Genomic DNA, 25,726 nt, shown 5'->3' on the forward strand with positions numbered 1-25,726 from the left:
AGACTAGCCTAGAACCTTGCACAGCATGGAGTTTAAAAGTTAAACATTGCTAAAAATTAATGTTGCTCTTAGAATTTTGCAACCTGCTTAAGTTAATCTGACCCACCTTACAGTGTCTCAAAAGGATCTCTGAGAATTACGAGTAGCCGTATTCTATTGGTGTTTGGACTAAATAGAACTAAATTAAGTCAATTACATACCATATAAGGACTCAATATTAAGAAACGTATTTTTTAAAAAAGATAATTATGGGGCACCTGGGTGGCTCAGTTGATTGAGCGTCCAACTCCTGATTTTGGCTCAGGTCATGATCCAGTCAGGGTTGGGCTCTGCGTTAATAGCCTGGAGCCTGCTTGGGATTCTCTCTCTCCCCCTCTGCCCCTCCCCCAGCACTCTCACTCTCTCACTCTCTCTCTCTCAATAAGTAAATAAACTTAAAAGGAAAAAAAGATAATCATTCGCCATCACTAACAAATGGCTTAACACCAAATTCCCTTACGCTGCTTTCAAGATATTTTAATTTATTCTAATTTTTATTGCAAAAAATACTTTGCATGCAAACTGAGGCACACTGGTTTCACGATTCTTTTACTGTCTGTATCCAAATTTCATGCTATGCAAGGAAACCCTGTTCAAGAAAATCGATCACATAGAAATTTTCATTTAGGGCAGAAAAAATTGAGTGATTTTTAAGGGTATGATTAAAAATCAGTGTCCTTCTCCACGAAAGAAAAAATTAAAATGTTAACTCAATGCTTCTGTGGTCTCTATTAATCTAACATGGTTTCTTAAATATTAATCAGGTATCACTTTTATTTTTTATTTTTTTAACTTTTATTTATTCTTGAGACAGAGAGAGACAGAACATGAACATGGGAGGGGCAGAGAGAGAGGGAGACACAGAATCTGAAATAGGCTCCGAGCTGTTAGCACAGAGCCCGATGCGGGGCTCGAACTCACGGACCGCAAGATCATGACCTGAGCTGAAGTCGGATGCCCAACCGACCAAGCCTCCCAGGCACCCCAAGTATCACTTTTAGAATGTAATTTCTCAATCTGCAATCTGTGGGTCTCCACTGAATTCCTGAATGAGTTTCAGGAAGTCTTGGGAAAATCCTAGAAAGTCCACACAAAACCACACATACAAAGCTTTCAAAACTCCCCAATAAAAGTTTGAAATTTCAGAGGTGCACTGGTTTTAGAATGTTTTAGAATGAGGATAGATTCTGAGTTCTTGAATGCCAGACTTTAGTGAAGGCACGGATTCTGCACCAGCAACCCTATTCCCCTGTTTTAAGTACCGTTGTAACACTGGATCAAACAAAACTACCATTTCTGTTTCACACCTGTACATTTTCAATGGTTGAAATATGCTTCTCAATGTTTTGTTGGGCGTTCTGATCACCATTTTCACCTAGAATGCACATGTATTTTTGCCCTAAGTCAGAGGCAGAAGAATGAATTAGGAAAGCTGCTCTCTGGCCCAGCTAATGGGCACAAACCTGCATGACACACAGTATGCCCCATGTGCCAGCAGGCGAGGACAGCCAGACACACTATAAACCAGCATGCCAGGGGCTCACCGACTCAGCTTGGTGATGTTAGGACAGTACAACCACACGGAGAACCCATGCAAGATTTGCCCTCTGTCTTCAATGTTTGCTAAAATCCTTTCTGGCTCATTCACCAGCCAGCCAGCCAGCTAGCCAACAAAATTGGTGCCCACAGATGCAGAGGGCTAAGACCCTGTGCATAACTTCACCTGTATGGTAGGCAACATACACATGATGGTCAGCGAGGACCAGAGGAAGAGGTGAGGCTCAGCTGGCAAGAAGCAGGAGGGTCCACCTGGAACCACAAGGGGAAACAGCTTGATCCCGTTCATGCAGGAAAAGGTGGAGCGCCAGCCACCCACAAAATGATGGGGAACCCGGATCATAAACGGGCCTTCAAAGACAGGGCAGTGGGGAGAAATGGCATGCCCACAAACTGCAGTAGGAGAGGACAGTCATCAGCATAAATGTAGGTCTCTTTTTAAAAATGCAAACATTTAGGGGCACCTGGGTGGCTCCGTCAGCTAAGTGTCCAACTCTTGATTTTGGTTCAGGTCATGATCTCACGATTTGTGCTTGAAATTTTCTTTCTCCCTCTCTCTCAGCCCCTACCCTGCTTACGTTCTCTCTCAAAACAAATAAATAAACATTTTTTAAACATGCAAACATTTACATATTGAGCCCCTGCTAGAAGCCAAGCACTGTATGAGGTCTTGCAGCAAATGCTCCTAATCCATGTTGCCCTTTGGACTGAAAAGGTTCTGTGAGACCTAACAATGGCTAAGAATTAGCAGGGGGCAGGGAGAGAGTGGAGTGAGTGAGGGTCTGTCTTCTCTAGTCTCAAGGGATCAAATCTGGCTTCCCAGAACCTGTGAGGCCCTACAGACCTCCTGAATCAGAATCTCTGCAGAGGAGCCTGGGCATTGTATTTTTTCAAGTGCCCCCTGGGGAAGGTAGAGAGCCCGGCCCTAAGGGATCTGGTGACCTGCCATAGCCACACCTCACCTTTGCCCACCTATCTGCTTATACAGTCCAGGCTCAAAACACTATGGTCCCTCGTAATTTCTCCAACATGCCAAGGCTGTTCCTCCTGCCTCAGGGCCTTTGCACTTACTCTTCTCCCAAATGCCTCTTTAACTTGCCTCCTTCAGTTCATCTAGGTATTGGGTCAAGTTACCTCATCAGTGAGGTGTTCCTGACCAGCCTATTAATAGTATCCCCCTTCTCTCCTCCCTCCCCATACTCAACCTGCTTTCTTTTTCTTCATTGCACTTATCATCAGACAATATACCCAATGTATCTATCTATATGTGCTTGTATGTTTCCAGCCCAGAAAATGGAAGCTCCGAGACAGCAAAGACTGTTTCATTCACTACTGTTCTCTAGGATACTGAGATGCTTCCTCGAAATATTCAGCGCTCACTCAGTATTTGCTGAAAGAATGAAGGAAAAGCTCTCCCAAATGATTAGGAATCCCAGTTCTAAGGCAGGAGTCATCAGCAAACTTTTTCTGTAAAGGGGCAGAGAATAAATATCTCAGGCTTTGTGGGCCATAGGATCTCTGAAGCCACTACTCAACTCTGTCAGTGTAGTGTGGGCAGAGTCATAGATAATTCACAAAAGCGTGACTGTGCTCCCACATGACTTCATTCAAGGACACAGAAATGTGAATTTCGTGTGTGATGAAATAGGATTCCTTTTTTTTTTTTTTTTTTGCCTTATTCTTCAACCGTGTAAAAATTGTTGAAACTTTCTCAGCTCAAGGGTGGGCTGGATTTGGCTCACGGTGCATAGTGTATCGTTCTGTGCTCTACGAGATACCAGGATGACTAGGTGCCATCCCAGTGCTGGAGTTCCTGTCCTTGCAGGGAAAACCGCCCAAAGCCACCGATGCATAATACACATCAGAGAAGTAGAGGCTGCCATCGACCCAGTCCTGGGGAGCAGAGAGGGGACGAGAGGTCACTGAACTCTGAAGATGCGGGCTGCATACAGCCAGGGACATCTACTGGCCTGTGTAGGGGATGCCCTCGGAGGGGTGGGAGGGGGGCAATGCTAGCAGAAATACCCTGGGGAGGGAAAGATGAAGGTGTAGGGTCACGTGGGCCATGAGGGCTTTCCTGACAAGCTCCCCATGGGGATTTTCTGTTAATGAACCAAACATGGGCACCCCTGGTTCCCCTTCCTAGCATTCCCAGACAGCGGGGCTCTGGTTAGTGGGCGACCAGCTCAGAGTGTGATGCAGGGCAGCTGTGTTCTGGCCTAACAGGAAGTAGGGGTGTGAGGGACAGATGGGTCGAGAATGCAGAGGACAGGAGGGGACAGGCGGTGTATCAGGGTGGGGTGGTGAATGGGTGTTATCAGGAGACGGCTGGGGGAGGGGACCATGGTCTGGGATTAGCACATATTCCCTTGGATGCATCCCGTAGTGATCCAGGCTAAAGATGTCTACTAGGCAAGTAGAAACAGAGGCCTGGAGCTGGGAAGGCCAGTGCCAGGCAGAGGTGCAGGTAGGACACCTGCTTGTGACTCATATGTCAGAGGTTCAAGAGAACGTGGCACTGACTGCTGCATACAGCCAGGTGATGGCCACAGCCCTGGGGAATCTCGTGACAAGGCCAAGGTCTGTGACCAGGAAGCACAGCGATGCCAGTGTCACCGCCAGTGGCCCCCCACGGGCCTTTCTTGCTCACTGTTTCTAGTCACAAGGTCATGCTATTATCTCCATTTCACAGCTGAAGACAGGAGCCACGAGGAGTCTCATGGGACTTGCTCAAGGTCACAAGGCCAGTGACAGCCCTCACTCCCCCAACACTTCCAAGTGTGAGGCCTCATTCCCAGGCCCCAGAGTCACCCCCATGTCTGGTGAAAAAAGACATCTTGATTTTGTTTTTTTCTTGTCCTGTCCTCCAAGCTAATCCCCCAGCCTCAGCGGCCCTGTGTGGCGTGTGCTCCAACTAAAACTGAGTGACGCTGAGGTCATGAGTCCTAAGGAAGGCAACAGAGCCCATGAGTGCTGAAGATGCTCCCTATTTCAGCAGAGTGTGCAGCTATTCCCATCCCCGCTTGCTCAGGTCAAGGAAACTCTAATTTAGAGAAGCATTCAAATCATAAGCCCTGTACAATACCAGGCACCTGGAGCTCGTGGAAAGTGAGTCTAACTGGCAGAGGAAGTTCCAGCCACACTGAAGTACATCAACACGGCTGCACGCATTCTGTGACTCTGTTTACTGTTCCTCTCAAGGTTTTCTGAGTGTGTTAACTACAACAGAACGCCTCGTCTGGGCTATGACTCACTTTGTGCCAAGTGCTCACTGCAAAGCTGTATGGTGTCATTGTGTTTTGTACACAGTGCCTCCCTGGCGGCACTAAAGACCTGACCAAAAATTCTTGGACACGCCTCCTGTCAGGAGGTGGGGTGTGTGCGTCCTCCCCTTGAATCTGGTGGACTTGTGACCCTCTCCAGCACAGGGGAGGGCAGAGGTGATGCCATGTGGCTCTTGGAGCTGGTCACAGACAGCGTGCCCTTCCGCTAAGTTTGCTGGCACGCCGGCTCTGGGGGCCCTGGGCCGCTGTGGAAGAGGCCTGATCACCCCGCTGGCAGACAGGTCACCTGCCGGGGCTAACAGCCAGTCCTAGCTGAGCCGATCCTCAGAGGCAAAGATGTGGCAGCAAAGAAACCTCCAGGAAGTAGATTCTCCAGCCCCAGCTGTTTGAGCCATTCCAGCTGAAGTTCCGGAGAACTTCTGCATTTCCAGAAAACTTGTGCAGAGAACATCTGCATTTCAAATTCCTGACCCGCTGCTTTATTACATAGCATACAAAACGGCTGCTATTTTATACCACTAAGTTTTGAAGTAACTGGTAAAGCAGTACAACATAAATAGAAACGAAACAGACAGGTATGTCCCTAGCCCTTTCGTCTACCGATGAGGCAGACCTCGACTCAACCCAGGGTACAGGATTTAATTCCTCCCCACTCGACGTATCCCCTACCAAGTACATGTGTACCCTTCACCGCGTCCAAGCACAGCTTTGCACAGACTCGTCGCCTTGGTAAAACCCTGGGTCAGGGCTACAGTCGTGGGGAATCCCTCCCTCCCCAACCACCTGGGCTGCCTGCCTCCGCCTGAACAAAACTTTAAATGTGCTGAGGAAAGATGCATCCTTGCTCCCAGCCATGAGCCTCAACAATCCTAGTACCAGGAGACAGCAAATATCTGACTCCCCTTGGGTAACCTTTGAAGCTTTTCAAACAAGATAAGAATACACATTACTTTTTCTTTCATGCATTACTCTCGTAATAAGAAAAGTATTAAAAGTGTTTAAATGGATTGGAAGGTTCAAATTAGGAGATCTTCTTCTGTTTTTAATTCTTTAAACAAGAAGCTACTGAATGGGGATCCTTGCTTTCTGCCTGACCTGAAGGAGTCTAGCTCCAAAGCCTGAACGCTGGGCAGCCAGCCAGGTCTGTCACTGTCCTAAGCAGTTACACAGGATGAAAACTGCCCCACAGGAAAAGGATACTTGGGGTGGCCGAGCAGACCCCAGTAACTGGCAGGCTTCACAGTCCTCACAGAAAGCACCTGCTTATCGGACCTCCCTGCGACACTAGCTCTCTTCTGGGCCCTCCCGGAGGCCAGGCTGCAGGGACAGCACCTTCTAGAGCCTGCCCTGTGTTCCCTGCATTCGAGGCTGGCAGGTCCCGAACTTGAGCTGTAAAACACTTGAAATGATTCTGACCTCCTCACAGGCTTACCTAATAAAAGCGTACCAACATTCCCATGGGAAAAAATTTTGTCCCAGGAAGTTCCTTTTTTTTACAAAGTGGTTAAAAAGGCAAGAAAGCATGGGCTTTACACAGGACATCTGGTCCTCCAAAGAGTATTTACATGTTAAAAATGTCGATATTAAGTGAGAACAGAAACTTAGTAGAACCAATATTTTTTGCCTTTTAAAACTGTATACATGTTTAAAACTACCCACAAGTGTATTCACAGAATACGTTTCTATACTTTTCTATTAATTTCTACATCTTGCAAGAAGAAAGTGTGAAATATGTTTTTTTGGTCTGGAGAGGACATTGAGTTCCTTCTGTCCCTTCCAGGTAGGGCAGCATCACAGCCTGCAAAGCACAGGGTGACCTATTAAATTCTCCCAAACTGGTGAGAAAAACTTGAAATCCAAAACGATTAATTCAATTATCATCTCAAGAAACTACTATTCTGTTTTAAAAGCCCGGATAAGGGGCACATTGGTGGCTCAATCAGTTAAGCCTCCATCTGTCTGACTTCAGCTCAGGTCACGATCTTGCAGTTCATGGGTTCCAGCCCCAAGTTGGGCTGTGTGCTGTCAGCTCAGAGCCCAGAGCCTGCTTCAGATTCTGTGTCTCCCTCTCTCTCTGCCCCTGCCCCACTTGTGCTCTGTCTCTCAAAAATAAAATAAATGTAAAAAAAGAAAAAAAACAATTTAAAGCCCGGATAAGAGAAACTCTCTTCCATGGGGACTCTCCATAGGTGCGCAGGACAAATGGTTGTTTAGAACAGAGCTACACGAAGTGTGTCCCCGAGCAGTGGCAGGAGCATCATGTGGGGACTTGTCTGAAATGCCTAAGGCCCACTGAGGGCTTCAGATCAGAAACTGTAGGGTGGGGCACAGGGGTGGGGCACAGCCACTGGGTTTTAACAAGGGCTCCAAGTGATGCCAGTTGCCCTACAATCTGAGCACCTCTTCAGGAAACAGCCTCCCTTTGATCTTCTCCCATGTTCACATTCTCAGACACCCCATGTTTTGTTAAGAGGACAACAGAGTTGGGGCGCCTGGGTGGCTCAGTCAGTTAAGTGCCCAATTACTGACTTCAGCTCAGGTCATGATCTTGACATTCGTGAGTTTGAGCCCCACGTTAAGCTCCATGCAACTAGAGTAGAGCCTGCTTGAGATTCTTTCTCTCTGCCCCACCCCTGATCTCTCTCTCAAAGTAAACAAACATACTTTAGAAAAGTTCCAGAATTTCTTTTCACTGCCCCCCGCCATGTGAAGGAGGGTTCCCCAGGGCACACCCTCCCCCACCCTAATGCCAGCCACGCAGGATGCACAGCTCATCCCCAGTATCCTGGCCTCCACTCCTCCACCTGTCATGAATAGGCCAGCATGGTTCCGAACATACTCAAACCTCCCTAGGCTTCCTACCCCACCGAATGTCTTAGGGATTCTTACATCATATTTCTACTTCCCACTTAGGAAATAATCAGTGCCTTATAGATGGTCTGACGTCTCTGATAGAAACCAAGTTGTTAAGATAAAGTTTGTTTAGGAATGGGTCACTATGAGCTTGACCCAGCACACTTAGGGACAGAGCCTCTGTGTTACATTCACTGCATAGCCAAGTCCTGACATAATCACAGCATTTGACTTTCTCCCCAAAGGGGCTATTGCTCCCTCCCTTTGGTTCCCCCATGCCCAGGAGGAGTGCCCTCACCAAATGCAAGCCAATCCCTGGGTTCTCTCTGCCTGTCCTCCTGGGCAGGACACCCGAGGGACCCTTCTGCAGCCCCCTCCAGCTTTACTCACTGCCCCTTCACGCTCTCCCCCGGCACAGTAACACTGAACCCTGATGTCTGAGTGCACTGTGCTTGCGTTGACTTCAAATCCTGGCCCTGTTCTTCCCCTTTTCACAGAGGCCCTCCCAACCCTCCACTTCTCTGGGTCAGGTGACTCTCTTCTGTCGTCTTTCTAAGCCCTATGTGGGCCTTACCATCCCTCAGATGCCCTCTCTGACCCTTTCTTGGTACCACTGCAGAGCTTTATACCTGCTTCTGTCTCTACCTCCTCACCAAGGTCACTGAGGTCAAGGCCCCTGTCCTGTCCATCCTATCACTCACATAAACAATGTAGCAGAATGAAAATTACAATCGAACTTCCACACACTGACCTTGAAAACCCAAGACAGTCTTTAAAGTAAAGCTTTAAGGGGCGCCTGGGTGGCTCAGGCGGTTGAGCGTCCAACTTCGGCTTAGGTCATGATCTCACACTTTGTGAGTTCGAGTGCTGTGTTGGGCTCTGGCCTGGAACCTGTTTCAGATTCTGTGTCTCCCTCCCTCTCTGCCCATCCCTCACTAGCACTGTCTCTCTCTCTCTCTCTCTCTCTCTCTCTCAAAAATAAAAACATTTAAAAAAATAAAGCTTTAAAATTCCAAATATTGAGTTATCTGTAACAGGTGTCACTCTTATTCAAGAAAGCTGTAAGAACAAGAGTTTGAAAGGAAAGAACTCTCCCATTGAAAACTTCAGCCATGCAAAACCTTCCTTTAAATGAGGACAGCCTATGATACATACATCACTGAGATCTAAGCAACCATTTAGATTTTTGAATGAAATCTGTGTTAAAAGATTTTTTCCATATATTAAATACAAAAGCAAATCACAGAAAATCCATAGTATAAAAACATTTACATTTCAAAAACACCTAAATATATTTTATGAACACATAATGCACAGGAAACTATCTAGGTGATTCATACATACATCTAAATTGTCAACAAGTAACAGACAGGAAGGGAAAACAGGGTTAGCTAGAAGGGGGAGGAGCAGGGAGAGGATCTTCCAAGTGCTTCCATACTGTTAGGATGTTAAAATTATGAATTAAAAATAGACCCCCAAAGACACATATCAATGCCCTCTGCACCTTACTATCCAAATGTAAGTTACCCTTAACCACTGAAAACCTTTCTTTCTTCCAGGTTTAATTCAGCTGGGTACTCAGAGGCAACAACCTATCAACAGAAAGATAACATGGTATTTACCATGATACTTGTAACAACTATGTGTTTATTTCTCGCAGCTGGAATTAAAATACATTCTGTTCCCAAATCTTCACCTGAGAAAACCACTACTGCCTCTTCAGGAAAGGAGGCAAAAAATTTGTAAACTCGTTCCACTCAAACATATTCTCAAGGTTCTACTGCATGGTATTATATTCAATTAAGTAAACATTCAAAAACCGCTTAATCTGCACAAGACAGTAACATAAAATCTGGAGACACAGGTACGAATAAGATAGAAAAATGCCAGACCACCCCAGAAAGCAAACATGCACTTGGATTCTTCAATCTTTGCCTAAGGCTACCAAATAAGGGCATCTCTTTAGTTTTCTGACAAAAAGAAGAAACAGATTAAAGAAAAAGGAGAGCAACAAAGGGTGAATCCTTCCCAGTCCAGCCCAGCATCAGTGCTATGGGCAGGAGAGACGAGAGCATGCCTTTACCATCGCTGTAGCAGATCACAAAGCCTAAATCACAATCGCAGACCTCACTTCTCAGGATTCACCCTGAAACTGACCCAGAGTTCTTGCCCTCTGATCAATTAATACCCAGTGGGAACAGAAGTCCATAGAAAGCCTCCATTTCCAGACCCTAGCACAGAGCAGGCCACTCAAAAAACATTTGCTGCCCAAGTAGATGATGAATCTGCTGAAAACTAACAAGCAACAGCTCGACTTCCTTTTCAACTAACTTCCAATGAGCATCACTGATTAGGTCTGATAGTAAGCTTGGTTGGATCTATTTTTAGATTGCCGAAGGCAAAGAAAGCCGGAAGAAAAGGTTGGGTTTTTTTTTTGTTTTGGTTTTTGTTTTTGTTTTTTTTTTTTAAGTAGGTAGGAAGGAAAGGACAGTTCAGACTCTTCACCACAACTTCCAAATGGAGGAAGGAGCCTTCATGTGGCCAAACCCAGAATGTGAAACTATGACAGAACACATAAAGGTGTAGTAACCGTTTTTAGAAAGTAGAACACTATGATTAAGAACAAGATGGAAAAAGAAAATGTGTATATGTAAGGATCAGTACAAAGCATGAAGGAGAAACTTTTTAAAAATGGAATACAACTTTGGGGGAAATTCTGCAGCTTGCTGTTAAAAGTTGCTGTGTCGAGGGGTGCCTGGGTGGCTCAGTAGGTTAAGCATCCGACTTTGGCTCAAGGTCATGATCTCACAGTTCGTGAGTTCGAGCCCCGCATGGGGCTCTGTGCTGACAGCTTAGAGCCTGGAGCCTGCTTCAAATTCTGTGTCTCCCTCCCTCTCTGCCCCTCCCCCACTAGTGCTCTGTCTGTCTCTCTCTCAAAAATAAATAAACATTAAAAAAAAAAAAACAAAAAACGTTGCTATGTCGGGGCACCTGGGTAGCTCAGTCAGTTAAGCATTCGACTCAGTTTCGGCTCAGGTCAAGATCTCACGGTTTGTGGGTTCAAGCCCCATGTTGGACTCTGTGCTGATAGCACGGAGCCTGCTTGGGATTCTCTCTCTCTCTCTCTCTCTCTCTCTCTCTCTCTCTCATTCTCTCTCTCTCTCTCTCTCTGTGCTCCTTCCTGGCTCATGTGTGCTCTCTCTCAAAATCAATAAACATGGTTTGTTTGTTTTTTTAAGTTGCTGTCAATAATATGTGTGCTACTGGATATTTATGTAAAATACTAAAGAGAAACTTGATAGACATAAATTCCACAAAAATAAAACCTACATGAAAAAAATTATAAAACTTTACTGAGGGCCAAAAAGAAAGATCTCATTGAAAATGAAGAGACATCACTACCTGTATGTGGGAAGACATTTTACTATCCTAAAATTTGAAAGACTGATTTTATCATTGTACTTCATTCTGTTTTTCCACACTGAGTAAAGTACATTATTTTCCTATTTACGAATTATCTACTCTTATTTGTTTATTTATTTAGGTTGGGGGAGGAGGGCAGGGGCAGAGAATCCCAAGCGGCCTCACGCTGTCAGCACAGAGACCAACTCGGGGCTCTGGGGCTCGATCTCACAAACCGTGAGATCACAACCTGAGCAGAGACCAAGCGTCTGACGCCTAAGTGACTGAGCCACCCTGACGCCCCTTGAGGATGGTTTTAAGTTGGCCTTTTCATTTTGTATTTGAAGAGGTGGAGAAGGAAAGAAGGTGCGGGAGGGACTCAGGAGGGACATTTCAGACCACAGTGCCCACTGGAGTCATCTAGACCACAGCCACGTGTGCCACACCCATGACCAATGCAATGATTCCCCACTGGTAGGTGGCCATCCACAGGGACAGAAGCCCATGAAATGGCTGTGTCCGTAGGTCACCCGAACAGGCCTGGAAAATGCCAGCCTTCTACCCATGGCGTTAGTCAGGAATAGCACAGCCCTGGAGAACATGAGGAAAGCCCCTGACTAACATGAGGGAAGAGGTATCTGGGAGAAGCCAGATGAGGGGGTGAGTGTGACGGGGGTGTCTGTGTGGGGCTGGGGGTGAGAGCTGGGAGAGAGAGAGACATGAGTAGGACAGGACAGACTGGGTGGGCGACTGGGGAGGAGGGTGGGAGAGGGGGTGAGGGGACAGGTGGGGAATGAGGAAGGGGGAGATGGAGAGGGAGAGAGGAAGCAGAAGGGAGTGGGCAGTGCAGGGAGTAGCAGGGACTGTAGGTGAGGTGGGTGTGTGAGAAAGGGGAGGTGGGAGTGTGGAAGGGGGGAGGGGAAGAATGGATAGGCAGACGAGGGGCAAGGGTGTTGGAGCACAAGGCGTGAGGTGGGCAGGTGCCTTAGAGGCCTCAGGAAGGTCCCGGCATTCAGTGGTGGGGGTCAGGGTAGGTGAGCCAGGCAGATGCAGGTACAAGACCCGCCACTCTGGCTCAGAAGGGCTGCGGGCCCTACAAACTCAGCACCCTGGCCTGGACAGGATGCTGCTGCTGGGACAGAGGAACAGGCCTTCCAACCACCCAAGCTGCATGGGCTTCAACGCAGACCAGCTGCCCAGCAGCCACCTAGACCCACAGTGCTCATCAGCCAGGTTACAGTCGCAAAGAAGAGGGGGTGCTCCCACTGCAGGGCCAAACGGAGGACCAGAAGCCAGCCGATCACCCACCAGCAAGGACCAATGCCCAGGAGTAGGGTCCTCTACAAAACCTCCTGGCCCCTCCGCCTTGTAGGCACCCCACTGGGGCTGCTTCAGAGTAAAACACTGTTTCAGCACAAGTGTCTGTAAAAGTCTACACTGAAGCTAAGAAATGGGGTTCCTTCAGGTCCCTCTACACCATGATGGAGTATCAGGCTAAGTGCCAGGGCAGGTCATATAATCACCCTATGTCTCATTTTCCCCATCTATAAAATGGGGAGATTATCCCCGCCTCCCTGCCAGACAGTAGCATTATCAAAGCAGGCCACTCCTCATGCTGCATTATAGCATGTGCACCAGGGGTGGGAGTAGGAAGTGGGGCGGGGGGGGGGGGGCTTTCATTACTTTGAGAGCCTGGGACAGGAATTATGTCTTTTAAATAATTAAGATGCACTGGGAATAAAGAGATCAAGGAATTAGAATAAGATTCTATCCAAAAACAAAACAAAACAAAAAAACTAAAAGGAAGAACAGACCTAAGATCCTTATGTGGAGAACCACTGTTTGTGGCCCTTATCATTCACAGCTAGTAACCATTTCCCAAGGATTGTCACGTCAGATTAATGGGATTCTTTCATTTGACTCCAATGGAGCCATCCTAACCCTCAGTCTTCTGTTGCTGGTATAACATGGCTGTCTGCTCACATCTTTCAAAATAAATAAACGAAACTCAGATCACTTACATTACATATGTCAACAGAATTCTAAATTAGAAACAGCATGTCTGTTTTCAGAAAGACTATAAAAATGTTCAAAGATACTAACAATAAAATTCCAAGGTCTCACCACCCTAACAAAATTGTTTTCACTTTCCAAGACGTTCAGACCCTTTCTGAAAAAGACTACGATAAAGCAGTCCAAGCGTTTGCTACTGATACTTTACAGCACGTAACTTATTTTGGTTAGAAACATAGAAAGCTTAACCAGAAACTCAAAAAAACTGATGGATTAACTTGATGTTCACCCTTGCTCTTCAAAGGGGTTCCTCGGTCCACCGTCTGGGGAGCACCCACTTGCCCGCTGTCACTGCCCTTCCTGAGCAAGGACAGTCCCTCCCCACAGGTCACTTTCTCACACCTACACCTGGAAACATCTTTTCTCCCAGGTGGCTCATCAACTGAAGCTATCATCTCTTTAAAGAAATTCTTTCAATTCCTCATAATGCTTTTTAAAAAGTACTACTACCTGGGGCGTCTGGGTGGCTCGATCGGTTGAGCATCAGATTTCTGCTCAGGTCATGATCTCGCAGCTCGTGAGTTCGAGCCCCGCGTCGGGCTTTGTGCTGACAGCTCGGAGCCTGGAGCCTGCTTTGGATTCTGTGCCTCCCTCTCTCTCTGCCCCTCCCCCGCTCAAGCTTTGTCTCTGTCTCTCTCAAAAATAAATAAACATTAAAAAGTACCACTGCCTGCAAGGTAGTAAGAGAACATAGTATTCCAATTTTATAAGTGCGTAAAAATGGAACAACAGGGTTAGGTGACTGTCTCCAAGCCAAACTATGGAGGCTAACAAGAGCAAGTGAAACTACCCTTCTCTGTGGGAGGAATCACTCCTCCCACATGGATCTTTCAGGAACTCCTAAGACCCAAGACATCTGTAGAACATACAGCAAGGGGGGAAAAAGTGAAGCAGGCATTAATGTGGATTCAAGGCACATGGAGAATCTGGTAACAGGCCCTGCCTGTTAAACATCCATTCGTGAAAGCTCTTCCACATCACAACAACCATGCTCTGGGTTTCCTGGCTTACACAGCAGTACCACACAGCAGGCCTACAACCCACCAGCACATCTACACAAGGTCCGGGATGCACACAGCAGACTGCGACATCCCGGCTAGACAGGCTGCCCCCAAACGCAAAACTGATTCCACGTGACCCTGCCCTAATGCTTGAAAATTCAGGGTATGTTCACCAACATCTCTTCTTGCGCCGTATGAATTTTGATCAAATGTTAATTCGTCTCACTGAATAAAGATTATGCTGGGGACAGACTTCAAATGCTGCCTTTAAGGGCCTGAAGGACTCCTGCTCCTTGCACCCTATCTCCTCCAATGCCATGGTCATGCTGGCATCTTTGCCTTCAACCCTACCGTCCAAATCTTATCCCTCCTCTAAGTAGCAACCCCTGGGCCTTGAGGGCATCTCCATTCCTTTATAGTCCCTGGTCTCATTTCTCTCAAGGAATACCTTGACCAGTTTCTTAAGAACAATGTGGGGAAAATAGAACTGTTGGAAACAAAGATTCCCAGGTCCAATCTGTTTCTGCCGTCAGAACACCTCTGACACCAAATGTGTGGATTTTTTTTTCCTCCACACTAACAACCTATTCTCCAACTCTCTGGACACTAACTGTATGGGTGTCCAACAATTCCAATTCATTCTGACACTAACAATCTAGAATTAGGACAGACCCCAGTTAGGGTCTCAATCCCACAAGACTCCCCCCACTTCAGATGGCAATCACAAGTCCCTATTCTGATGAAGTGGCTACAAAGCAAGGGCTCCTATGACCCCATACCTGGGTTTGATCATTTGCTAGAATGGCTCCCAGAATTCAGGAAAACAGTTTACTTACATGCACTGGTTCATTATAAAGGATACAACCCAGAAACAGCCAAGTGAAAGAGATGTACACGGCAAGGCAGGGTGACGGGACTGGAGCTCCCACAGCCTTCCGTAAGTACCTCCTTGCATTCAACAACCGGGGAGTTCAACAAATCCCACTGTTCAAGTTTTTGTAGCGCTCTATCTCCAGCACCCCACTCTCTTCCTGGAGGACGCTGGGTGGGGCCGGAGTGCCAACCCTCTAAGCACATGGCCGGTCCTTCTCATGACTGGCCCACCATGGCTACCTAGGGACCCACCCTAAGTCACCTCATTGGCATCAGCTCACCTGTGATCAAAGAGAGGCTCTCATGAATAACAAAAGACACTCCCATCGCTCAGGAAATCCCAAGGGTTTTAGGAGCTTTCTGCCAAGAATAGGAGACAAAGACCAAATATACTTTCCTCCTACCACACCAGGCGTGAGAAAATAGTCGCCATTCACTTCACAGAGGACAGTTAACATATATAGAGAGAGAGATTGAGAGATCAGTGGAAAAGAAGGATGCCTGGCTGGCTCAGTCAGGGGAGGATGAGACTCTTGATCTCAGGGTCATGAGATCAAGCCCCATGTTGGGTGTGAAACCTACATAAATAAATAAGCGCAAAAGAGAACCAACAACTCAATAGAAAAATGAGCAAACCCATAAACAGTTCTCAGAAATATATATATATATATATATAGTCCTTAAACATTTCAAAAGCAGCTTCATGACACAATAAAAGAAATGCAAATTAAAACAAGGAGATGCCATTTTCAGGCTGGTGACAAGTCAAACGTTTGCCAGCAGCCTCGGCTGGGGAGGCTGAGAGGAGACGGCTGCTCACAACCCCTGGTGACAGCATGCGCACATGTCTATTCACTGCAGCAGTACTTGCGACAGCAGCATTTTGGAAATAAACGCCTTCCATAGGTGACTGGTGCGTGCACACAGGAGTACTATGCAGCTGCACAACAGCACAGGGGGCGGCTGTGTGCACCCACACAGAGCCCTCACTCTCCAGGAAAGGGAGGCAAACAGTCTACACAGGATGCTACCCGCTCAGTAAAAACGGATAGCAAGGGCATACATACACCTGGACTAAATGCTGACGTTTGTAATAAGATGCGTAAAACAAACCAGAAGTGTGCGGATGGCTCGAGATTGCCCCCAAATCCAATGTTTCATGTAGTTCGACTCAGAACCATGTACATGGCTGAAATACTTTAGTAAAAAGAAGTTGGTCGCAAACCAAAGCATGACCCTAACTTGTTTCAGCATTAAAAAAAAAAATTATCACAAGTAGCTTCTGAACACAATACTCTAACTGCACATCCTCAGTAGGACATATTCTGAGGACAAAAAGAACTCCAAAGAAATCCTGAATTTCGCCAAGTTTGTTACTGGTAGTGGTACTGACATAGCAATTCTGAAACTGTTCTGTCTGTATGGTGGTAGAGAGCTGATGACTTTTTTACTGATGCTAGAAATGAGATTTTCACAGTGGGAAAAAGGAGACAGCAATATGGAATGGGGGAAGGTAAGGAAGATAAAGTGTGCATGCTTCCCGGCTCTGTTCCCTACAAGCCCTGGGAGCAAGGACACCTCAATGGCAATGTGCACAACCAGGGCCCAGGCTCTGATTCCTAAACAACATTCTCCAGTGAGAGAAAGCAGGGAGCCTTGGAGAAATGGCTAATTCCAGGACTGGAGCAGGGAAAGATGAGCCCAGAACATCTGGAGATCAAGGTAGTGCTCAAAGACTCTGAGTCCACAGTGGTATTTTTTTTTTTTTAAACAGGAGGGGTGAATTGATTGGTGACCCCCCAAAATATGTCCACATTCTAATCCCTAGAACCTTGACTATGACCTTACTTGGAAAAAGATGCTTTGCGGGTGTAATTAAGGATCTTGAGACCAAAAGATGACCCTAGATTATTCAGTTGGGCCCTAAATCCAGCACCATGTGTCCTCATAGGGGACCCAGGGGAGATGTGACAGCTAGAGGCGGCAACGTGACCACCCACAGAGGAAGATGGGAGGGATGAATCCACACGCCAAAACATCTGGAGCCTCAATGGAGACTTCGGAGGGAGAGGAGCCTTGTCAGCACCTCGATTTCAGACGTCTGGCCTCTGAACGGTAAGAGAATAAATTTCTCGTTTGAAAACCACCTTGTTTGTGGCAACATTACAACAGGCACAGGAAATTACTACAGAAAGAGAGAGAAGATAGAGGGAGGCAAGTTCTTTTCAGAAGAATGCAAGTTAATAAACTCAAGAAAAGCAGGGGCGCCTGGGTGGCTCAGTCAGTTAAGCATCCGACTCTGGCTCAGGTCAGATCTAACCTGACCTGACCTGCGTCGAGCCTCGCATCAGGCTCCTGCTCGGAGCCTGGAGCCTGCTTCAGATTCTGTGTGTGTTTCTTTCTCTGCCCCTCCCCCGCTTGCGCGCGCTCTTCTCTCTCTCTCTCTCTCTCTCTCTCTCTCTCTCTCTCTCTCTCAAAAATAAACATTAAAAAATAAAATAAAAATAAACTCAAGAAAAGCAGCATTTTGGATTTCCCAGTGTGAAAAGTGATCTAGGCGAGGACTGCCAATGGGCACTGAATGCACTCGCTGGACGAGAAGCCACTCCGTCTCTGAGAACCACCTCTGGGACTTTGTACCAAGAAAAGGCACCTTGCACCTTTAATATGAAGTGCGGCGATGGCCAACCCTTCCAGGCATCAAACGTGTCATCAACAGTGGGGCAACCCTGATGGAAGGCAAATCATCAAGCACTATTATAAAAATGTTCAGCTGACTTTAATTATAAGGAAGCAATCAGACAAATCACATCGCAGAATGTGAGATGTTTTACAGGACAACTGGCTTTTTTTTTAAAGGTACATGTTATTAAAAAAAAAAAAAATTAGAGACGTAACAGCCAAATGCAACATATAAACCTTAACTGATCCTAGAGTTTAAAAAAAAAAAGGTGGGGGAGGGTGGGGAGCACCTGGGTGGCTCAGTCTGTTAAGCATCCGGCTTCAGCTCAGGTCATGATCTCATGGTTTGTGGGTTTGAGCCCCGCGTCAGGCTCTGTGTTGACAGCTCAGAGCCTGGAGTCTGCTTCTGATTCTGTGTCTCCCTCTCTCTCTGCCTCCCCCCATCAAAAATGAATAAACATTAAGATTTTTTTTTTTAAAGGCTATCAAAGACATTGATGGTACAACTGGGGGAAACTCAAACATGGACTGTCCACTAGACAGTATTATTTATGTTAATTTTTAGAGTGTGTAATGGTGGTGACATTATACAGAAGATGCCTTTAGTTCTAGGGGATCTACGTGAAAGTATTTAAAGGTGGGGTAACTTTCAAATATTTCAACACAAAGATGTACACGTTAAAACAGAGAAAAAGAACAAATGTGGAAACAAAGAACAGCTGGTAAATCTAGGCAGAAGAGTATTTGCCTGTTTGCTGAATTAGTCTTTCATTAGGAATAAGAGAAAACAGGTGTGTAAATTATTAAACTAAAATGCTGAGGGCTCAAAACAACTTTGAGGTGCCCCTCCCAACCCCCAAGGAATGGATTCCCAGGGTCTCAAGGATCCTGGGAACGTGCACTTCACAAGCGCTGGCTGATCCTCATGCTCAGGTAAGTCTAGAACGAGCACCTGTACTATTTGCTTTGTCTTTCCCCCCCCTTTCCTCCCTGGAGGCAGCTGGCATCAGGATGCTATCTCCCTGGCAGCAGGCCGGTGGATGTTTACCGAGTGAATTCGAGGGACAGTCCCTAGTCACGCGGGGCTGATCAGATTAAGGGCAAAGCTGTTCTAACGAAAGCCCGAATCAGACAAGTTTGCAGTCTGTTTCCACAAATGGAAAGCAAACACACATAAACCGCGCTTTTATATGGTTTTCAGTGTTTCATTTCGTAGCGTTTCTCTTCAGTGGGGTGCAAGCGACAGGACTGAAGGGTGCCATGGCTGCAGCGTCATTACCACAAGATCCCTGATATGCCAAAACTTACATGAGGATGACAGGGTATCACAACTCTAGCTTTCAAGAGCTGAGGGTGAAAGTAATGGCTCCTGAAATCACTACAGCAGAAAGGAGACTTCTTTTCCATTCTTGTTTAAGGTCTGGGCCTGGGGGGTGGGGGTGGGAAAAGGGGAACACAATGCAGCTAGAAGGCAAGAGGAGGATGAGGCAAAGTCAAGAGAACACCTGGGACAGACAGTGGGGAGGCCCAGCCGCACCCGGCAGAGTCAGGAATGGTCTTGCCTTGTGCCTCTGGAAATGGGGTGACAAGTCCACCGAGACAGGGGTTCTGGCTTTCAAATGTGTGCAAACAGCAGCATGACTGGCAGCTGTACTCCCCGCCCGGCAGCAGATAGGCAGTCCATTCTCTGGAAGGTCGTCTCAGACTGGGGAGCCCCAGGTCCACCTGGGACGGTGATCACGGTACCGCTCAGACCTGAAGTCCTGTCCCCACGGGGGCTCCAGGATGCGGGCAGCCAGGCCTCCTCGTCCAGCAGACAGCTGGCAGAGCCTGGGCACCAGGGCTCAGAGGACAGACCTACAGCACTCTCTCAAATAGGAGTGGACAACCTAGGGCCACCAGAAGGCCAACGAAAGCCTCCAAGAAGAAAAGTGGGAAGGGACCAGGAGGGAAGAGATTCTTTAGTGAGAATGAAAAATAAACAAAACTACCATGAAAAGAATACAGCCATGAAATAAAGGCCACTGCTTTTGTTTGTTTCTGTTTTTTTTTAATCCAGAGGAAAAAAGAACTCATATTAATGAAAAATGATAGCAAAAATAATTTTTTTAAAAAATCATTAGAAGCTTTAAAATGTAAAGTAGGGGCACCTGGGTGGCTCAGTCGGTTAAGCAACCAACCGTGGCTCAGGTCATGATCTCATGGTCAGTGAGTTCGAGCCCTGTGTCTGTGCTGACAGCTCGGAGCCTGGAGTCTGCTTCGGATCCTGTGTCTCCCTCTCTCTGCCCTTCCCCCACTCATGCTCACTCTCTCAAAAATAAATATTAAAAAAAAAATTTTTTTTAAATATATAAAGCAGAAGTGTCTAGAAAGTAGAGCAAAACTTTTAACAATTTTTTTTTTTTTAAACGTTTATTTATTTTGGGGACAGAGAGAGACAGAGCATGAAGGGGGAGGGGCAGAGAGAGAGGGAGACACAGAATCGGAAGCAGGCTCCAGGCTCTGAGCCATCAGCCCAGAGCCCGACGCGGGGCTCAAACTCACGAACCGCGAGATCGTGACCTGAGCCGAAGTCGGACGCTCAACCGACTGAGCCACCCAGGCGCCCCGAGCAAAACTTTTAAAGAGTGGACAGGCCACCTGGGTGGCTCAGTTGGTTAAGTATCCGACTCTTGGTTTCAGTCATGATCTCACAGTTCGTGAGTTGGAGCCCTGCATCAGGCTCTGCACTGTCAATGCAGAGCCTGCTTGGGATTCTCTCTCTCCCTCTCTCTCTGCCCCTCCTCCACTTGTACTCTCTCTCTCTCAAAATAAGTAAACTTAAAAAAAATTTTTTTTTAAGGGGAGAAAACAGGAAATAAAAGGACTAGAGCAGGTAATACTACATCAGCGTAATAAGATTCAGAGAGAGAAAACAGAGACTGAGGAGGTGAAACAAAGAATAATTTAAGAAAATCCCAGAACTGAAAAGTAAGAGTTTCTTGGGTTGCAAGGACCCAGAGGACCCAGTGCATGGGGCACAGGTGCTATGTGCACCTCCCACATCAGGGGACAGGTGCGTCAGGGCAGGCTCTGCTGAGCTGCAGCAATGAGCGAGCCCAGACCCTATGAGGCTTAAAAACGAAGATGTATTATTCAAGTTTGTGTCACTCTAAGGAAGGGGTGGGGGTAGGGGGGTGGGGGTAGGCTCTTTACTGAGCACCATCACCTTGAATGATGTCAGTTATCAACCCAGAGGGGAGGAAACATGTTTACAACTAATCGCTGGGCCCAGAACTGAAGCAGGGCACCCCCCTCGGCTCCTGGGCATGCTGACTGCATGAGGCCACCAAGCTCTGGGAGAGAGGAAAGGCCAGGCAGCAGAGAGCTGGAAACGTGTGGTCTACAATGACCCTTGTGAGCAAAAAGAAGATCCTGACACCTTCCAGAAAGAAAACACAAGCCCCACAAAAGGCACTGACCTGACACAACTGGTCTACGGTAGAAGCCAGAAAGTAATGCAATAATCCCTGAAGAGTTCTGAAGGAATCTTCGTCTAGAATTCTACATCATCAATCTACCAATTAAACGTGAAGACAAGACATTTATCACATGTCTCAAAATTCTCCTCCAATGCACATTCAAGTGAAGTAAGTGCGAAATAAGCAAGAGGAAGTCAGGGAATAAGACATCTGTAATGGGCAGAGCAGGTCTGAAGGCTGTGGGGGCCATTCTTCAGGAAGGTGCCCCATCAAGAGGTCCTGATGCTTCTGAACATCTTAGGGCAACTGACAAAACATGTGGAATTGAATCAGAAATAGTAGACAGAGAGGGGGGGGGAAAAAAAGAAAGAAAAAGAAAAAGAAAAAGCCATTCATTAACTCCAGCGAAAACAAAAGTCATGCACAACACAGCTCACTAACAAGAAGAATAGCATTTAGTCATACACATATACACTAAATGCTGATCTCAAAATTACACCACATCTACATGGGGGATGGTGAACACCGGGGAAGCAGGGAGGTAAGAAAATAATCAATCATCTTGCAAAGAATAAAGTCACTAGGTAATACCTACAAATGAAAAATCAACGAGCATATGATTCTATGGCACAAAGATAAACACCAAAAACAATCAGCTAAGGGAAGTGCTTGCCTCCCAGCAGGGGAAAATAGTGGCAGGGACTCTGTTTTGCCTAACAAACCCTGAAGACTCTATTTGACTTTTCAAACTATGTGCATGTTAAAGAAACACTAAAGGTAATTCCAGTTGAGCCTCTACCTGGGGAGCTACCTACCTAGTAGGTTGGCAAGATTTTCAATCAGACCTCTGAGCTCTTCAGTACTCCATGGGCTGAAACACTGAAGATAGAAGCCCTGTTCTCAAGGACTGGGAATTTTACTGAGAAGAAAACACACGCATGGGAAAGACCTTTAGTGCAGTGCAAGGTGTCATGGGCTGACTCCACTAGGCATGGTCCAGAAGAGTTCAGATGCACGAAGGGAGACTCCGGCCCAAGTAGGCAAAAAAACAGCCCTTTGAGAAAGATCCAAGTGCAATGAGAAAGACTGGCAGAACTTGAGAGAGGAGCAGACAGTGCACTTCCAGAAAGGGAATTGGCTAGCTGTGAGGCTGTGTTAAGTGGGAGTATGGACAGTTTTTTCAAAGAGATTTCACTCTTAACAGGGAGGGCAAGATTGTCGGTAAGACTCCCTGCTGACTTACATTCTCAGTATCCTTGGACACCACCTATCAGGAGCCCCGTAACGTTTTTCCGGCAGTGTCTCAGATGTACCATCCCTGCTCATTAGTAACACTGCTCCACCCTGTTCTTGAGCCCCTCATAACTAAAATCAGATTTTATAAGCTGGCACCAGGCCTCTCCCAAGCCGGCCAGCTCTTGGCCCCTGTCTGGTCAGCCTCATCACTGTACCATTTTCATGCTCCAAAAACACTATCTTTCTTTGCATTCCTACAGCCCTTGGCTGCCACAGGACCTCTGCACATGCTGGTCCTCCTGGAACACATTCCCCCCTAAGCCTCCCTATTCCACACATCATTCACTTCTCAGCTCAAGCCTCAATTCTCACGGAAACAAATGTCCCTGATCACCCTAATTCAGGAGTCCCATGCATGATCTCTCATGCATTCCTTTCCTTTATACCAGTTTGTAATTCAGCCCTCAACGAGGTGGTTATCTCATTCTTGGCCACCTTACCTTCTAGACCAGTGGTCCCCTGACCATAGCAACAACTTCCCAGGTGACACTATTAGAAATACACAACCCAGACCTACTCAATCAAAACCCTGAGGTGGGAGGCAAAAATCTGTGTTTTGAAAACCCTCCAGGTGATTCTGATATACTCCCCAGTTTGAGAACCCCTGCTCTAGGCACCAAGATGGCATTTCCTCAGTGTCCCCCAGCACCATGCACAGTAACAGCCAAGGGAAAAGACTTGGCAGGATTTCCTGGTTGAATGAATGCTGAAAAACTTCCCAGGGCTCCCTAAATCTCCCTTTATTAATTCTAATCACGATGGAGCACCTGGGTGCCTCAGTTGGTTGAGCGTCTGACTTCAGCTCAGGTCATGATCTAATGGTTCATGAGGTCAAGCCCTGCATGGGGCTCTATGCTGACAGCTCCAGCTCAGAGCCTGGAGCCTGCTTCAGATTCTGTGTCTCCTTCTCTCTCTGCCCCTCCCCCACTCACATTCTGTCTCTCTCTCTCTCTCTCAAAAATAAAACATCAAAAAAAAATTTAATTCTAAACACCTCTGTCCAACCTAGATCAACAATGAACCGTCTGCAGACCTGGGTTCTACCCCCAGCTCCCTGGCCTTTCTAGGTTCAAAACTTGGCTCTCTATAGCTTGTCATCTGTATAATCATCCATAAATGTTCCTAATTCCTCTTGGTCTAAATTTTCCCACCTCTAAAATGGGAATGACCATAGTATTTCCCAAGATTGTTGAGATAATTAAATAAGCCAATGAGACTCATGCCTGCACACATATGTAAACACTTAGCAAATTTAGGTGCTATTATTATTTCATAACAATAATTATGCAATTTTAAGTGATCTTTCCCCTGGGTCTCAGCTTTCTTGCTCAAGATTGACCACATTCACTTAAGAGCTCTTTCTCCCTTTCAAACTACTCCCATCTAACACCCAACCCGGCATGAACCTCTGCCTAGGATCCAAAAGCCCTGCTTGAGGTTTCTCTGCTCCACCTCCTGGAACAGCTGGGCTATGCTGGACAATCTGGGTCTTAATAACACATGTCCTCCTAGAGCTCAACTGAAGTCACTTTCCCAAGTCCCCTCTCATCTCGGGAACCAGATCTTGGTAATTCAACCAGTTAGCAGGTTGTTTCATTTAAGAGCATGTCTGTGTGGTGACTAGGATTCAAAGGGAGCTTACACTGTAAGCTATTTCTAGTCCAACTGTGGTCTTTGGTAAAGTATTAATAGCAACAATTATAATATATGCTCATCGAAAAGATCTTAACATAAAAGGGGGGGGGGGTCTGCCTCTTAGAAAACACAGGGTCCACCACCTGCCTGCGAAGTGCCCCTCCTGCCCTGTCTCAGGCAGAGGCCGGGAGTCAGGATAGACACGAGGACCTTACATAGCAAAGCACCGCCCCGGGTCTCCGGGAGCTGCGCCTCCCCACTGGGCCGATCCGCCGCGCCCCGGGGACCCTGCGCGCCCGGACATCTGGGCGCGGCCGAGGGCCGGCGGGGATCAGCAACACTTGGCTCCCCAATAGTTAAATGCTGAGTAATTTTCCTGCGGAGCAAACAGTCGGAGCGGGGGCTCTGCCAACGGCAACAGTATTTTTATCCTACTTAACCAACACGGCGGCGCGGCCACGACTGTCCCCAGGGTGTCCCCGCGCGGCACGCTCGGGAATCGCCTGCCGGACCCTCGCCGGCTGTCGGGACGACGTGGACGGGAGTCCCACGCGTCGGGGCGGGGGGACTGGGACACCGGGCTGGGGCCTCGGCTGGCGCCTCGGCCGTGCCGGGCCCGGCAGTCCCAGAGCTCCGGGGCAAGGACCCTCCGCCGGACCGCCAGGTCTCCGCGCCGGGGCCTAAGCGCTCGAGGGTTTGCGCCCAAGTTGGCCAGCTGCTTTGCCGCAAGAGCGGAGAAGGGGAAACGGGTCCTCGCAGCCCCCGAAAAGGAGTGAAAGCAGGGAGCTTAGGTCCCGTCCGGTACGCGGCGGGAGACCGGGCAGCAGGGCCACCCTGCCCACAGCCCCCCGACCCCCGGCCCCGCAGCCGCGGCGTCCGGGAATGAATGGGGCTCCCCGCCGGCCGCGGGCGCGAACTCACAGGCTACGTAGGCGAGCAGCGCGATGCCCAACAGCAGCTTCATCCTCCTGCGGTTGACGGCAGACACGAGGCGCAACAGCGCCTTGCTCACCATACCCGGGAGCCGCGCCGGTCCAGGGCCCTTGCCGCGCGGGGGCCCGCCTGCTGCACAATGCGCGGCGGCGGGGACGGCGGCGGCGGCGGCGGCGGCAGCAGCAGCGGCGGCAGCGGCCGGGGAGAGCCCCGCCTCCTGCCTCCGGCCCGCGCGGTCCCGCCCCCGCGTGCCGGGTTTCCTGCTGGCGGGACCACTGCACATGCGCCACTCCGCCCTCGCCCCGCCTCCTCCCTCGCCCTCCCAACACGCAGCCCCTCCGCCTGCTCTGCCCGCAGGCGCAATTGCGCCTCTGCTCAGTTTTCGAAGAATGTGGCCGCGAACCGAAGGCGGGGCGGGCGCGGCGCATGCGCGTACCGGCGTGTTTTCCCCCTGCCGAAGCGCTGCTGGCGCGCTGTACCGAAGAGGTACGTCCCAGACCCGAGGGCGGGACCGCGGTCGCCAGTTTCCGAACCCGGCCCAGGGGGTGGCAAGCTGTGGGCATTCATATGTGGCGATCAAAAGAAATATTTATGCTAAATTTGGCCATGTCTTTGAAGTTCTTTGAACGCCTCTTTC

General features: G+C 47.9%; 1 protein-coding gene across 2 annotated transcripts in view; it reads right to left on the bottom strand.

Annotated features, from left to right (window-relative positions):
* Positions 1 to 25,289, bottom strand: part of UXS1 (UDP-glucuronate decarboxylase 1) — a 96,018-nt gene extending 70,729 nt beyond the window's left edge. The window contains exon 1 of one of the 2 annotated variants that reach the window (XM_058684593.1): positions 25,078 to 25,289. In XM_058684593.1, the coding sequence (XP_058540576.1) occupies positions 25,078 to 25,171 (94 nt within the window). In that variant the 5' untranslated portion in view covers positions 25,172 to 25,289. The remainder of the gene's footprint in view (positions 1 to 25,077) is intronic. The other variant, XM_058684594.1, reaches the window with a different exon arrangement.
* Between the last annotated feature and the right edge of the window lie 437 nt (positions 25,290 to 25,726).

Source organism: Neofelis nebulosa, chromosome 9 (assembly GCF_028018385.1).
Source record: "Neofelis nebulosa isolate mNeoNeb1 chromosome 9, mNeoNeb1.pri, whole genome shotgun sequence".
Taxonomy (NCBI): Eukaryota; Metazoa; Chordata; class Mammalia; order Carnivora; family Felidae; genus Neofelis; species Neofelis nebulosa.